General features: G+C 39.7%; 1 protein-coding gene across 5 annotated transcripts in view; it reads left to right on the top strand.

Annotated features, from left to right (window-relative positions):
* Positions 1-16,463, top strand: part of CHD2 (chromodomain helicase DNA binding protein 2) — a 123,153-nt gene that overhangs the window by 67,538 nt on the left and 39,152 nt on the right. For all 5 annotated transcript variants that reach the window (XM_082647863.1, XM_082647861.1, XM_082647864.1 and 2 more), the window contains 8 exons: positions 46-198; positions 2,666-2,737; positions 5,779-5,928; positions 6,686-6,834; positions 7,862-7,958; positions 8,390-8,482; positions 10,603-10,773; positions 11,712-11,887. In XM_082647863.1, the coding sequence (XP_082503989.1) occupies positions 46-198; positions 2,666-2,737; positions 5,779-5,928; positions 6,686-6,834; positions 7,862-7,958; positions 8,390-8,482; positions 10,603-10,773; positions 11,712-11,887 (1,061 nt within the window). The remainder of the gene's footprint in view (positions 1-45; positions 199-2,665; positions 2,738-5,778; positions 5,929-6,685; positions 6,835-7,861; positions 7,959-8,389; positions 8,483-10,602; positions 10,774-11,711; positions 11,888-16,463) is intronic.

The raw sequence follows: 16,463 nt of genomic DNA, 5'->3' as shown, positions 1-16,463 counted from the left end.
GTATGCTTTTGAACATGATGATTAGAATGTCTTTTCAATCTTCAGTCCTTGATCAGGAGCAGTGGGAAGCTGATTCTATTAGATAAACTGTTGACAAGACTTCGAGAAAGAGGGAACAGAGTCCTTATCTTCTCTCAGATGGTGAGAATGTTGGATATCCTGGCTGAGTACCTGACTATTAAGCACTATCCTTTCCAGGTGAGGATGCTTGGTACTTGGGGTCTCTCCCTTCCTCCTTTCCTCCCTCCCTCCCTCTAGGTTGTATGCTTTGCTTGGTAAATTATCCTAAAGGAGAAAACAAGAGTTTTCTTGTTTCAAACAAATTGAGATTAAGGTTCCAGGCGGGTCTTAATTTTTACTTCCATGCCTTTAGGCTACCCTGTAATGAACAAGATCATGGGAGATTATTCTTTTTTGGTGGGTGAGGGATGGGGATAGAAGTGTTGTTAGATGGTATCTTACATCTCTGAGCCTGTGGTAAAAGTAGCGAGGAAGGAAGTGTGAACCTGATGACAGAAGCCCAAATCCTAAGAAAGAAAGAAAAAGAGAGGTGACAGTGTTTTATATTTCACCCCAAAGGAAGCTGACCCTGGCCGTGAGGCTGGGGAACTCAGGAGAACAGTATACTTGAAACCTTGCTCGTCCCTGAATATACTTTGCAGAATTATAATTTTGGGTTTTTGTCTTCATTCATTAATCTCTTGTAAGATGAGAAAAATAAGGGGGAAAAAGTTTCTTCAGCATAATATTTTTCTACGTGTTAGACAATGGGAAACTTCTCTCTGATTTATTTATAGATGTGTGCAATTTACCTTGACTTTTGGCCTAATATTTTTATAATGCCTTGATTTTTTAAAAAAATTAATTTTATTTTTGGCTGTGTTGGGTCTTTGTTGCTGCACGCAGGCTTTCTCTAGTTGCGCCGAGCGGGGGCTACTCTTCGTTGCGGTGCGTAGGTCTCTCATTGCAGTGGCTTCTCTTGTTGCGGAGCACAGGCTCTAGGTGCACAGGCTTCAGTAGTTGTGGCACATGGGCTCAGTAGTTGTGGCCTGTGGGCTCTAGAGTGCAGGCTCAATAGTTGTGGCACACGGGCTTAGTTGCTCTGCAGCATGTGGGATCTTTATGGACCAGGGCTCGAACCCGCGTCCCCTGCGTTGGCAGGTGGATTCTTAACCACTGTGCCACCAGGGAAGCCCTGCCTTGCATTAAATAAACTTTTTCTTTAATTTTGGATGGACTCATGCAGTTATGCTGATACTGAAGATACTTGAAGGCAGTGATTCTCTCTAAGAAGGCCAAGCTTTAAAACTCAGTAACAGGTTTTCTTTCAGCATACCCTGAAAGGCGTTGTTATATCCACAATACTTTGTGTGGTCTTTCAGCAGTTGTCTTAGAATATAGTTAAATACTGTGGTTGTTACCAAAAATAGCACAGTACAGAGAGTCAGTGATCTCTCAGTACATCTGATCCCTGGGAGCTTTCAGGTCTAGCTCATCATTTGGGTATCAAGTAAAATAAGAATATGTTACTTTTCTCTCTAGGGAATGAGTAGCCTGGTGTCTACTCAGGTTATCATGCCTAATGTCTTCTCTTAGAATATTGAAAAGAGGGCATTTGGGTTTTCTCATTTCAAATACTGGTTGTGAACCTGCCATTTAGACTTATCTTTGGGTCAAGGCTCTCAGTAGAGTTGGTAGTCAGAAAGAAGAAAGGGGGTTCCCATGTGTGATTCTACCTGTGATCAGGTGGCTCTGGGTTTGGTGGACAGAGCGCTGAGCTGTAGGTCCTTCCACAGACTCCACCCCTCCCCTGTCACTGATCACTGGTCAGCTGACATCTGCCTGGTCAGTTTTGCCTTCGGTAAAATGAGGTAGTTTATCTCAAGTGGTGATTAAGGGGAAGTAATGTGAAAATGATTTTAAAGAGTCCGAAATGCTTTATATATAGCATACAAGTAGGAATTCTTCAGTATTTACATATTATATGGTTTCTCTATGGTGACATTGTTTTGGACCTAGAATTGACATATAGTCTAATGTAAGAATTGTATGTGCTAGTAAATGCCAGAGGCTCTCTTGAAGATACATTTTGGCTGTTTGAACACTTTGCTCTGATTTTAGAGTGTAATTTTCAGAAAAGCTGGGATATATGACTCACTTAATTTTAACATTTTCAATATTATGGGAAAATGTTTTCCAAACAAAATTATGTAAATAATTTTTTGGTTTATGGAGCACTTAATAACAGGGCAACTTTTAGCCATGTAGCTAAGGAGCACCATTTTCCTGCAGGAGCTAATTATGAGGTGACCAGTGGTACTATTTCCTAATCTCTTTGGTACGCACAGATGTAGAAGCAAGAAAGCCTCTAAGCGCAGCTTGGGTTGCCACCTTTCTCCTTATGTCCTGGTGGCCATTCTGATCCTTGGATAAACCTAGATGGCCCTTAGAATCAGAAGCTTCTGACCTTGAGTTTGTAACCGGAGAGTTTGGGGCAAAGTTGGGTGTGCTGCTGAAGCACAGCCCCTGGACAGCACTTTGCCAGTGTGTTCCGGTTATTTTTACTCAGTGGGTGTTGGAGTGATGAAGGTTACAAGTCTGGTGTTCTATTTTGAGTGTAGCTGATCTTCCTACCTTATGATTTTCTTATGGTTTATTTTTACAGCGTCTGGATGGTTCCATCAAGGGAGAAATCCGAAAACAGGCACTGGACCACTTCAATGCAGATGGGTCTGAGGTATAGCATGCATGGCTTTGTTATTTGGGCAGCTTGGGCTCTGTATCAAGGGGAAAGCCTTTCTAGCTTAATGTATTCTGTTTCAGAAACATTTCACAGTGCAGCTCTCCTACCTGATAAGGGAAGGAGAAATCACTAAAGATGCCTCTTAATTTTGTTGTTTGTCAATCCAGAAAAGCATATGCATGCTTGTTTATCTCCCCTGGTCTGGATTAATGACAGAGTAGTTCCGGTATCAACTGAGGGTTCTCTGGTGGCTTTCAGATGCCAAATTTCTGGGCCTAGAAGAACCGCAAGGCGAGGGTTGGGGAGGGCTGGCTGGTAGGATTAATTTTGACATGTATGTTACATCAGAAGGTTCTGATCTATACTTTTTTTGCTGACTTGAGTCTTAAAAAGTATGTTTGCTATGTCTCAGATTTGTTGGACCCCGGCAGGATGTGGCTTAATTCCCTTGCTTGAGCTAATAGCAACATTGGTTCATCTGTTAAGTATCCAACTTGAATTTGGCATTATAAAGTATTTTGTTTTTAAGGTACATGTGGAAGAGTACTTAGGACAAGTTAGAAACCGTGGTAACCTTGTAATTTGTGCATATCAAACTGTTAAATACCATGGGATGTGAGAGAAGAGGTGAAAAGAAGTTTAGTGTAAGTAAGGCTATAGTGGTGTGAGGAGTTAAGAAAGCCGTGGTGAGGGCCAGAGGTAGAACTAGAAGTGTTTTGGAGAGAACGTTAGAGCTTCTGAAGTCTGGGCCCCTATTCTCTATAAATAGACCAGGTTTAACTTTCTGCTTTCTCAAGAGCTTTGAACACTCTTAATGTCTGTCTTTCAGTCCAGAATGGTATGACTCCTGCCCCTTGAATAGCACATAAGCCTAGTTAGACTATGGTATTCTGCCTATTTCTCCAGCCTAAAATTTTAGTTCTCCTTGAGGAATTTTGGGCACTAATCTCTTCAGAACCAAGGCTCTGAATGGTCAAGGAGAAGAGGAATGTAATTACTAAAAACACTGATAACCATCTAATTCCATCTTCCTCTCTCTCCTCCCTATTTTCTCAACTGTAAAAGCACCACGATGCCCTACTTCATAATCCTGCTGTGACGACTAAGTGCCATACTCCACACACAGCACTGAGCGCAGGGCCTGGTACACAACAAGCACCCCATCAGTGTTACCTGTTTCTCTTCTTCAGTATTTGTTGAGATTGGTTTTGTGGTCCCTACTATTAGTTTAAAACACAGTGTGAGTTGAATGTTTCATATCGCCCTTTCTCAAGAAAAAGCTAAAGTGGCTTTCTTCATAGTTCTGTTGATTCCCCTGTCCGATGGCTAGATATAGAATAGAGATTCCTTACCATTTTCTGCAACTCTGAGTTTTCTTTTAATTAATTTAAAAAATTACTTTATTACTGGGGGAAAGTAATATAAACACATTTAGAAATTTTGGAAGATGGTGAAGAGTACAAAGAAGAAATACTATACAAAGAAGAAAACTTCCATTCCAGAGAAAGCTTGCTATTCACATTATTTGGGTGCATTTCCATTCATCCTGGAAGAAACCCTTTGTTTCTTTGTATGTTTGCCCAATTGGGATCATGCTGCATATAGTTTTGTGCTCGCCTTTCATTCAAAATTCTACTCTGAGCATTTTCCCGTGTCATTAAATATTTTAAAAAACTAATTTCTAATATTTTCTCATGCCTGTCCCATCATTTATTTGACCATTTTATTGTTCTCAGATGTTTAGCTAGGATATGAGCATATAAAAAAGATTTTTGATACATTTTGCTAAATCACTCTTTCCAAACAGTTTATATTCATAATGTTTATGTATGAATATTTCCATTTTACCATTTGATAATAGGCACAAATATCTTAATATAATTCATATTGTCTTTGATAAAGAGTGACATTGAAAATATTTCTTATGATCATTCAGACCCCAGATTTCATTTAAGTTTTAGGTGTCTCATTCTCAAGTGTTTACCTGCAGGCTTCTCTTCAGAGTGTGGTGTTGCTTGGTATCTCCACCAAGGCTCACAGACTATGCTTCAACCCCCCTCTTAATCAGTTCTTTATTGGAATTGTTTAAAGCTCTTGTGAGACAGCTCTCTCCATTTTTATTTCTACGGCATAATGTTGGTGAATGTGACTGTTATTTAGAATGTGGAGACCTTTTCATTGCATCTGTGTATATGTGTTAAATACACCCATTTATCAAAATGTAACTCAGAACTACCAGTTTTTGAGTGCCATTTCCAATGCCAGAAAGGTGTCAGTCTTTGATACATGACCAAATTCCCTGGAAATAGAAATGTTTGGCTTTGGTTTTCTCTGGCTCAGAGTTTATTCTCTGCCTCCTGCCCATTTTTTTTCTGAGCACTCAGATGCAGGCTGGTGTACTGTTCCTGCCCAGTCTCTGTTATCATTGCTATGGCAACTGGAATATGTCAGTGCCTGGGTCTTTCCCACACACTGCTGTTTGGCCACACCTGCTCTGGTTTTCTTTGTGCATGTTCTGTGATTGAGGATCCTGTGCTGTCCAGTGGTTCAGTCATGTGATCTCTTAGTACAGTGTTTCTGTATTCCTCACCAGCCTAACAAATGAATGGACATTTACCCAATAAAGTCTCCTTGCTCATACTGACTGCCTTACATGGCATAATCCACCTTTACCCAGGAAATAAGTATCTAAGCAACTTGCTGAAACGATCCTCATGATAATTAAGTTTGTCTGGTTTCTGTTAACTGCTTGTATACTAGTTTTAGCCAGGAGAGAACACCAATTCTTTTGCTCCTGTTGCCTTATCAGATTCTACTTTACTCCTTAGTTCATTGCACTGACTCTTACCTCTTAATCAAATGAAAATTCACTCTGCCATCAAGTCCCTGACATTCTTGTAGCCTCCATAAAGTTTGTCCATCATATCTCACTTTTCTTCACACCTGCAGGGGTTTCCAGGTATAAGGGCTTATTGGACTGTGAAACTGTTTCTGAGAAGGCCACTGCATAAAGTAGTATATTGCATTGTGTACAGGACTTCTGTTTCCTGCTCTCGACACGGGCTGGTGGCCTGGGAATCAATTTGGCTTCAGCGGACACAGTTGTCATCTTTGATTCTGACTGGAACCCCCAGAACGACTTGCAGGCACAAGCCCGAGCCCACAGAATTGGTCAGAAGAAGCAGGTCAGTGGAGAGGGGCCTCTAGATATGGCTTGGAGGGGAGGGGGCAGGGGAGGTTATTCAGCCCTTTCAGGATGTTTGTAAAGTGCTTTTTTTTTTTTTTCCTGTTTTGTCTTCATTTCCCCAAGGGTAGATGTCTGTTTGTTAATTAGTACAGAGAAGCTGTCTTTGGGGCTGAGATGAGCTTATAGATATGAAACTATTCTCTTTTGCTGTTTGAAAAGTATATCACCAGTAACTTTCTGGCTTACTCAAAGATATTTGATGAATAGACTTAGAATTGAAATTTTCCATCTATTTTATTACGGAAAAGTTGTTAAAATATTCTAACATTGTTCAAGATGGTCTACTTTTATTACACACGAACAGTATTAGCTCTGTGGTATGTTGGAAACGTACACACTTGTTTCCTTCGTAGATGAATTTCAAAGTCTGCTCTAGCACTGGGTACCTCTTTAAGTTTCATATGTGGCCAAAGATTCAGTTTCAATGAGACAGATCATTCTTTAGCAGCATTTTTATTGTTAGAACAAGGCTATAATAATTCCTTAGGGGCTATTTTATTTAAGAATGTAACGTGCTGCAAATAGTAAAAATATTGCATGTACAATACTTAAGTTGTCTGCTTGGATGGATGGCTTACAAGTGATATGCCATAGCAGAGAACAAATATTTTTTTATTTTCCCCCTTGGTTTTAGGCAGAGGTAACTTTTTTGTATGTGTGATCAGGCATAAGCATAACATTTCCTTTTCCTACAGGTAAATATTTACCGCTTGGTTACAAAGGGGACCGTGGAGGAAGAGATCATAGAACGGGCCAAAAAGAAGATGGTATTGGACCATCTGGTGATTCAGCGCATGGATACCACTGGCCGGACAGTTCTGGAAAACAACTCTGGAAGGTCCAAGTAAGTTCCAGAAAGATGGGAGAGGTAGCAGAGTCAATTTTATGTCAACATTTGGTATAATTCATTTTTCTAATAGGATGCTTTACAACAGACATTAATCCATTAATTACCTGGAAAAGGCCAAGCCAAAACTGCAAGAAGATGGCATTTTCATTTTATTTTGCTCCCCCTGTTTCTCCTCCTTCTTCGGGTTCTTTTTTTTTTTTTTCCATATCAGCTCTTTTCTTATGTGCCCTCTCTCTTTCTTTCCTGCCCTCCTCTCTTGCCTTTTGCTTTTGGCTCTGCCTGTGACATATGACACAGCAGCAGCAGTGGCAGCTGTGTGCTCCCCATTGGGCTTTCATCCTGGCACAGTGTTGCCTTGGACTTTTCAGCAGTGAGAATGCACCAGATTGAATTGGTATCTATTTCTTGGTAAAAAAGTTTGTGTGGAGATTATCTTTCCTATTGAAAACAGAAGGCTATAAAAGGAAAGTAGTTAAGTTTTAGTTGGCTTTATTTGGAAACACAACTATTTCTCTTAGAGAGTTTACATTTTGACCAAATTGTTGAGTATCTTCTGAGGCAGTCCTGCAACTTATGTTACAGGTGAGATCAAATGAGCCCTTCCTAATTAGATGATGATAATTTTCCATTAAAGAGGAAACTAGGCAGAAAAAGCTTGTTCTTTTAGTTTGGACCAGAGATGAGGAGTTTGAAAATTCATGGTGAATGATAGCTTTCTGAGTCAAAGGACAAAGAGAGAACTCCCTTCTCTCATGTTGCTAATTATCTTTCTTGCTTAACCATGTAACAGATGAATCAACAGGAAAATAATTGATTTCTTAATCTTTTGTTAGGTTAGGTTTACCACTGCAGACTCATCCTGTGGATTAAAAAACATGAAATATTTGTGAGATCATTTTTCTTGTGGCAGAATTTATATCTTCACCAGTAATTTGACCTCTTTATGAAGAATAGATATTTAGAACTCCATAGAGGTTATCTGACATTCCTAAAAGATTACAACTACATTTTATTTCTGCAGTTCAAATCCTTTTAATAAAGAAGAGCTGACAGCGATTTTGAAATTTGGAGCGGAGGATCTCTTCAAAGAACTCGAAGGGGAGGAATCAGAGCCTCAGGTAGTCAACAATAAGGGGAAAAAATTTCTTGATAAGTATCATCTGTGAGAGTCTGAAATTTTCTGGAAGCGATTCTGAGTCTGAGGCTTTTATAAGGAAATAGTAGTTACTTGCAGAACATAGTTTCTCTTTTTTTCTTACAGGGCTAAAAGCTCTTACTAAATTGACTAGGAAAGAATGAGAAAAGCATTTGAGGATTTTGTCTTTGGTCTTTTTTATTCCAATTTTATTTCTCATAATTTCTGAAGTTTCATCTTATCATTTGTATAAATAGTAGTTTGAAACATTAGATGTAAAGGACATGAAACTGAGAGTGTGAAAGAAAATGGAATATCAGAGAAGAGAGTCGGTTTATTTGCACCAGTCATTTTCAGTAAATGCTTACCACTGCTTGCCTTTTTACCATGTTTGTGTTGCTCCTGTTCTTTTAGGAAATGGATATAGATGAAATTTTGCGCTTGGCTGAAACCAGAGAGAATGAAGTCTCAACAAGTGCAACAGATGAGCTTCTGTCACAATTTAAGGTATGAAAATCATTGTCTGAGAAAGTCTTTGGCATTGATTCATGAACCAAAAATAAGTAATGCCTGTCAGTACTTTCTGGGTGCAAGGGACTCTGCTTTTCTATTTACCGAAGTTGACTCATACCCCTCAAAATCATTCTCTAGAGTTCCAAGTATGATGTGGGTATAGACCATATAGTCCTCCCCATAGGGGTCACCACTGAAGCGGTCCATCCTGCCCAGATTCAGTGGGTAGAGGAAAAGAAGTCGCTGTGACAAGGGCTGAGAATAAGCTGTCAGTGGGATAGGTGGAGAACTTGGTAGTGTGGAGCTCTGGGAGGGGTGGAGAGGTTGTGGGAGAGACATTAATAGAATCATAAGAAAGAGAGGTCAAAGGTATGAAAATCGAAGGTGACAGTTGGGAAGCTCTTGACTTGGTGGGATTTTTTTTTTTAAGGACACTTGTGGGGTAGTTAGTGGTATTTGATAGAAAATTAAGTGAGATCAGGACTAAATGCAGAAGCTGCGCACCTGATGAGTAGGAGATGACAGCATTGAGTATAGACATTATTAAAAAGCTTAGTGAAGAGAACAGTGAAAGTAATTTATGAGGATAGAAGGATCAAGCAAGGCAAAGTTTTTTAAAGGTGTTACCACGTTTCTAGGTTGAGGAAAGAAATTGAGAATAGGGAAATACTGAAGGTGCTAAGGAAAGAAGGAATATTTGGTTGCACATTGCCCAGGAGGAGACTGGAACAGATATAATCAAAAGCACAGATGGAGGAACTGGCCTTTGAAAGAAAAAGGAAAGTATACACTTCAGGAAATAGAGGGGAGAGAAGATGTAGGAGTTCCAACTGGTGACCTTAATTACCAGTAAATTAAGTGAGGTGTTAGCTGAGAAGTGGAAAAGATTTGGGATAGTCCCATCCAGGGGCCAGGAGTTGCCAGGAGGAACTTGGTTTAGGGTGTAGAGCTGAATTTAGAAGATGGGGCTTCACATTAGAGCCAGTCAGCAGGATCATATGACTTGCTCCAGAAATACTTGAGGTCAGAGAAGTTGAATCAGTTGGCCATCCCAAGGTGGGAGAATTGGCTTGGGAGGCATCGAAGAGTCATCAAAGTGGCAAAAGTTTCCCAGATTCCAGTGAGAACGTGGTTGAATGGATTCATCATGGTTTGGTTCCATGCATGTTAGAGAAGCAGGGAAGACCTGGAGGTTACATTGATGGTTATGTGTGGTAGACCCGTAAGGGCTGAGGAAGAAGTGTTTGAAAGGAAGCATTATTTTGTGATGAAGTCCAAGGTTGGCCACAGGTAGAAGTTGTCTTAGTGGAAGAAAAAGGAAGGAGTTGAGTGGATCACAGAGCTCTAGGATCAGAGTTAATGTGTCTGTGGATGCAGAGGATGGAGGTGAATTGTTAGCGTTTCAACTGGATTTCACTTCTATGGCTACTGCTTCCTTCTTAAACAGATGTAATCTTCATGATGGTGTCCTGGTCTAAATATATTAAATATTTGATATGAAATAAATGGAATATTCTTCCAGGTTTGTTTCATTTTTTCAGTTTTTTGCATTTTGTGTTCTTGTTTTTATTCCTAAGACTAATATGCAGTTTTGAGCATATGAAATTCTTACAGACATTTAGCTTCTATACTTCTGATAAAAATGAATAAGGTAACCAATAGCTACTGCTTTGAGTTATGGGTTGTTTCAAATGAGCTCTATTCAGTAGCGATTTATAATGTATAGGACTGTAAGTTTGTAATGGATTAGTATTAGGTTTTCAAATGTTATAATCTAAATAAATCTAAAATTTCTAATTAGTACATTAGAAAGTATGTATGATTTAACAGCAAATCTTTCAATAAAACTTATAAGGCAGTTTGTAGCTTTATATCTTTCCCTGTTTTTCTGTAAAATTTCTGATGAACTTTAGGATTTGGCAAGTAGATTTTGTTGAGGGGGGCAATAAGGGAGAGATGAGTAGAAAATTGATTATTTGATTATGTAATATCACAGGAGTCCTATTATCATTCATAGCATGTTAAATTAAAAACAGTGCTTGAGTTGGTGTGTTAGTAGATGGTGTTTGGGAAATAGGGAAATGTCAGACAATGGGTTGTCCATTTGTTTTAAGGTTGCCAACTTCGCAACAATGGAGGATGAAGAAGAACTAGAAGAGCGTCCTCACAAGGAGTGGGATGAGATCATTCCAGAGGAGCAAAGGAAGAAAGTAGAGGAGGAAGAGCGGCAGAAAGAGCTGGAAGAAATTTATATGTTGCCTCGAATTCGGAGTTCCACTAAAAAGGTGAACAAGTAACATGAAAGATATGGAAGTATTGATACTTCTTATTTTGTTCACCTTATGTTGTTGTCCGGATGTGTGGAGGGTTCCAGGGTAGAGTTATAGGAAACCTAGCAGAGGGAAATGGAAAAATGCACAAGGCTCACGTGCATACCTATGAGCCATTTGATCTTTGCAGATTGGCTCTTTGTGAGATGGCTGGACAGGATTTGAGTTTGACAGAAGTTTACATTTTGCCCTTGAGATTAGAACCAGTAAGTCTAAGAGTTTGGTTCTAATTGGCAAGGCCTTTGCCTTTCAGAGTCAAACCTCTTTTCACCTTTAAGTGTTTGTTTATAGCACTTGGCATAAATACTTAGTAAGAGATTATATAAAGGTGCTTCAGTTTACAAAGCTCTATCATAGGCACTATCTAATTTGATTTTTGCAACAACATTTAAGTAGATAGACTGTTTTATTACCCAGTTGTTGGAGATAACAGACTCAGGTTTGTCTGAGATCCTAGTAAATCAGTATTAGCTAATAGTAGCTATCATTGAGTATTCCCTGTATGTCAGGCATAAGTTAATGCTTTTCCACTTACTGACTCATTTAATTCGTATGAAAACCCTGTATTATAGGTGCTATTGTCCCCATTTTACAAATGGAAAACAAAGGCATGAAGAAGTAAAGTAATTTGCCCAAGGAAGTAAGCATGAAGCCACAATCCAAATATTTTTATTCCAGTTTACTTAATGACATTACAGTATGTCTCTGGCAGAATGACTGTCCCAAGCAGGTCTTCTTTCATCACATGCCATCTGCCTCCTTCTTTCTTAAAGGGAAATTGACTTGCATGATACGATGGGAAGTTCTGAGTATTAAGGAGTTAAGATGGGCTGGTCTTAGTCCTTGGATCTTTTGGACCTGGCACTTGCTACAATGTGACTTTGCCTTTTCAGGCTCAGACAAATGACAGTGACTCTGATACTGAGTCTAAGAGGCAGGCCCAGAGATCCTCTGCCTCTGAGAGTGAGACAGATGACTCTGATGACGACAAGAAGCCCAAGCGCAGAGGGCGCCCCCGAAGTGTGCGGAAGGACCTCGTGGAGGGATTCACTGATGCCGAGATCCGGAGGTTAGTGGGGGCTCTGCTCTCCTTCCCCCTCACATTTGGAAGGACATGCTGTAAGCCTCAGGTTGATGGATCCCTGACATTGATGACAGGGAGGTCAGAGGAAGGCAAGGGGGACTGAGTCATGCTCCAAGGCCCCAGGATGATTCTCCCTTCTCCAAGGTTTTCCTCAGTTGAGCTCTTTCTGTTTGTTTACTTCTTGTTCTGGGTTCTGAACATTTCACAAAGCAAGTCCAGCCAAGAGGAAAGAGGCTGTTGGAGGTAAACTTGGGCTGAAACTTTCTTTTTTGTTTTTATTGAAGAATATGAATAAATACATACATACATATGTATCAATGTGTATAAAAGAAATGGTATAAATATAAAAAATTGAAGTAGTACAGATAACCCCAGTTTACTTTCCATCAGTGTTAGTGCTGGTATCAGTTTGGTTTATTGGTATATACAACATACTGTTCTGCAGCTTCTTGTCACTTATAACCAATTTTAGGCATCTTTCTATGTCAGTACTTACTACACATTTGTTGGTGTCTGATTCACACCCCTTTTCCCTCCAGAAAAATCTAAAATTATTGCTTCCAAACCACTTTTCCCCTAGCTGCCATGTTATTTTTTTAAAAAGCTGAAGAAAGTAGAAAATATGAAAATGATTAACTTTATGGTCTAACCCAAATTTTAACTATTATCAAATAGTCCTTTTAGGTCAGTATTTGAAATCACAAGGTCTTTGTTTCCCACTAAATGTTATACCTGTTCTTTTATTCTTTCTTTGTTTAATTTATTATGGAAAAATGTAAATGTATACAAACATTGATAGAATATTAACGCACCCCCTCCCCGGGTATTATTTTAACCATTATGAGTTTGTAGTCAATCTTGTGTGTGTGCCATATTTCTATTTTCCCCTACCCTCAGTGTTATTTTGAGAAGAATGTATATTCTGCTGCAGTTGAGTGGAGTGTCCTATAGATGTTTTTTAAGTCTATTTGGTTTACTATTGTTCAGATCTTCCATTTCCTTATTGATCTTCTGCCTGATCTATCCATTATTGGAAATGGGGTATTGAAGGCTCTATTATTGCTGTATTGTTTACTTCTCCCTTCTGTTCTGTCAGTTTCTGCTTCATATGTTTTGGGCCTCTGCTGTTAGGTGTGTATGCTTTATAATCTGTTGTCTTGATGAACTGACCGTTTTCTCATTATAAAATGTCCTTCTTTGTCTCTAGTAACAATTTATGTCTTAAAGTTTATAACTTGGTTAGATATTAGTGTAGACACTCCAACTCTCTTTTGGTATTGTATGTGCAGTATCTGTTTCCTTTTTTATTTCAATCTATTTGTGTCTTTGAATCTAGCTTGCAACTCTTGTATGTAGTATATAGTTAGATGTTTTTCAAAAATCCATTCTATTGCTCTCTTCCTTTTGATTGAAGTCTTTAAACCATTTACATTTAAAGCAGTTACTTATAAGGTAGAATTTATGTCTGCATTTTGCTGTTCATTTTTTATGTCTTGGGTCTTCTTTGTTCCTTTATTCCCCCATTACTGCCTTCTTTTATATTACATATTTTTTAGTATACTATTTTAATTCTCTTGTTTCTTTTATATTTTAAAAGTTATTTTCTTAGTGGTTTCCCTGGAGATCATAATTTTTTTAAAAAATAAATTTATTTATTTATTTATTTTTTGCTATGTTGGGTCTTGGTTTCTGTGCGAGGGCTTTCTCCAGTTGCGGCGAGCGGGGGCCACTCTTCATCGCAGTGCGCGGGCCTCTCACTGTCGTGGCCTCTCTTGTTGAGGAGCACAGGCTCCAGACGCACAGGCTCAGTAGTTGTGGCTCACGGGCCTAGTTGCTCCGCGGCATGTGGGATCTTCCCAGACCAGGGCTCGAACCCGTGTCCCCTGCATTAGCAGGGAGATTCTCAACCACTGCGCCACCAGGGAAGCCCCCTGGAGATTATAATTTAATGTTTTAACTTAGAACAGTTTAGTTTGGACTAATACCACCTTAATTTCAGTGGTATTCTAAAACTTTACTCCAGTTTAGGTACGTTTCTTCCCCCTCTTTTGTGCTTTTATTGTCACACAGATTATATCTTTAAACTTTATAAGCCCACCAACACAGTTATATAATTATCGCCTTATGCAGTTGATAGTTAAAATCATTTAGGAGAAGAAAAGAGTTACTGACAAAAATACATATACACTGTCTTTTTATCTACTTACTCAGGTATCCTCCTGAGGCTCTTATTTATTCATGTGGATTTGAGTTATTGTTTCATGTCTTTTCATTTCTGCCCAGAGTACTCTCTTTAGTATTTCTTTCAGGGCAGGTCTGCTAGCAACAAATTCTGTCTTTTTATTTATCTAGGAATGTCTTAATTTCTCCTGTGTTTTTGAAGGCTAGTCTTTATTCTTTTTCTGTCTTTCACATTGGATAATCTCAGTTGACCTATCTTTTTTTTTTTTTAAAATGCATCTCTTGTTGTTGTTTTTTTTTTAAATTTATTTTTGGCTGTGTTTTGTCTTGTTTGCAGCAAGCAAGGGCTACTCTCTCTTTTTTTTTAATTAATTAATTAATTTATCTTTGGCTGTGTTGGGTCTTCGTTTCTGTGCGAGGGCTTTCTTTAGTTGCGGCGAGCAGGGGCCACTCTTCATCGCGGTGCACAGGCCTCTCACTGTCGCAGCCTCTCTTGTTTTGGAGCACAGGCTCCAAATGCGCAGGCTCAGTAGTTGTGGCTCACGGGCCCAGTTGCTCCGTGGCATGTGGGATCTTCCCAGACCAGGGCTCAAACCCATGTCCCCTGCATTGGCAGGCAGGTTCTCAACCACTGCACCACCAGGGAAGGAGGGCTACTCTTCATTGCAGTGCATGGGCTTCTCATTGCGGTGGCTTGTTGCAGGGCACGGGCTCTAGGTGCGCGGGCTTCAGTAGTTGCAGCATGTGGGCTCAGTGGTTGTGGCACGCGGACCCTAGAGCACATGGGCTTCAGTAGTTGCGGCGCACGAGCTTAGTTGTTCCTCAGCATGTGGGATCTTCCCAGACCAGGGATCAAACCTGTGTCCCCTCTATTGGCAGGCAGATTCTTAACCACTGTGCCACCAGAGAAGTAAATCCCTCAGTTGACCTATCTTTTAACTGATTTTTTTTCTTTTGCTAATTCATATCTAATCCTGAGCCTCTCTAGTGATTTTTTTCATCTTAGTTATTGTACTTTTCAGCTCCAGAATTTATATTTGACTCCTTTATATAATTTCTGTCTCTGTTGATATTCTCCATTTGGTGATATATTATTCTCAAATTTTCTTTTAATTCGTCAGACATGGATTCCTTTAGTTCTTGTATATTTTTATAATAGTTGATTAAAACCTTTGTCTAATAAGTTCAACTTCTGGACTTCCTCAGGGTCTATTTCCATTGAAAACCATCTTCTTCCCTGTATAGGGACCATACTTTCTTGTTTTCTGTAATATTTGTTGAAAACTAGACATTTTAAGTAATACAATGTGGCAAGTCTGGAAATCAGATTCCCCCTGCCAGCAAGAGTTTTTTTGTTTGCTGTTTGTTGTTGTTGCTGTTTGTTTAGTAACTTTTCTGGGCTAGTTCTGCGAAGTCTGTCTTCTCTGTCTTTTGAAGTCTCTGCTCATTTAGCTTAGTGGTCAGCTAATGATTGGACAGAGACTTCCTTAAACACCTTAAGTCTACCAACCAGTAAATCTACCAGCCTTTGCTGAAGGGCTACTTGTGTATTTTGGGGATGTCTTCAATGTTCTGATAGGCAGTTTACAGCTCTGCCTTAGCCTTCAGTTCCTGTTTGTGCAGAGCCTCAGTGCCAGCCAGAGGTGAGAGATTCACAGCTCCTCAGGTCTTCTCTGTGCCTGCACATAGCCCTGCATATATGCAGCCTTCTAGATACCCAGGAATATGCCTGAGCTTTTCAAAGACCCCTGTGCACATCTTTTCCCCCAGGTTTTTCCATTGCAGTTTTTGGTCAGCCTGTTCATATTGCCAACTTATAATGCTGCCTCAGGCAGCTGTGGTGTTAAACCTTTGCCTCTAATTTTTTTTTGACCGATGAACTACAGACAGTGTTCTTCATACAGAGTCAGGTCAAATGAAGACAAGTCTGAGAATGGAGCTTCTCAGGGTGCTGTCAGTCAGGTCAAAATAGCACTGTTCTCTGGGGAAAGAGCTTTTGGGGAGCTCTAGGCCTGTTCTGCTCCCTCTAGTGGCTGCTGTGTTGCTTCTTTGCACAGCTGCAGTAGTTGGGAAGGTATAGTTTTCAAGGCAGTTATGGAGCTGGGGAGAGGGCATGGGAAACAGAGCAAGTCAGAATGCCAGAGAGCTCACTGTTCAAACTGAGATTCAGCCATTTTCTTGAATAAATGCTCATAAGATGGCTGCAAGCCTTTGGTTAATTTCCAGCATTCTAACAAAGTTGATTTTGACAGTTTTGCCAGTGTTCTTGTTGCTTTTACGGAGGAGCGGATTTTCAAAGGTCCTTACTCCACCATTCCTGGAATGCTTCTCTGTCTCAATATTATTTTGAAGTAATCACAAATGGCATATTATTTCAGAT

This window comes from Grampus griseus (assembly GCF_964374135.1).
Source record: "Grampus griseus genome assembly, chromosome: 2".
NCBI lineage: Eukaryota > Metazoa > Chordata > Mammalia > Artiodactyla > Delphinidae > Grampus > Grampus griseus.
Note: the sequence above shows the minus strand (reverse complement) of the source record. Positions and strands in the feature narration are given on the sequence as shown.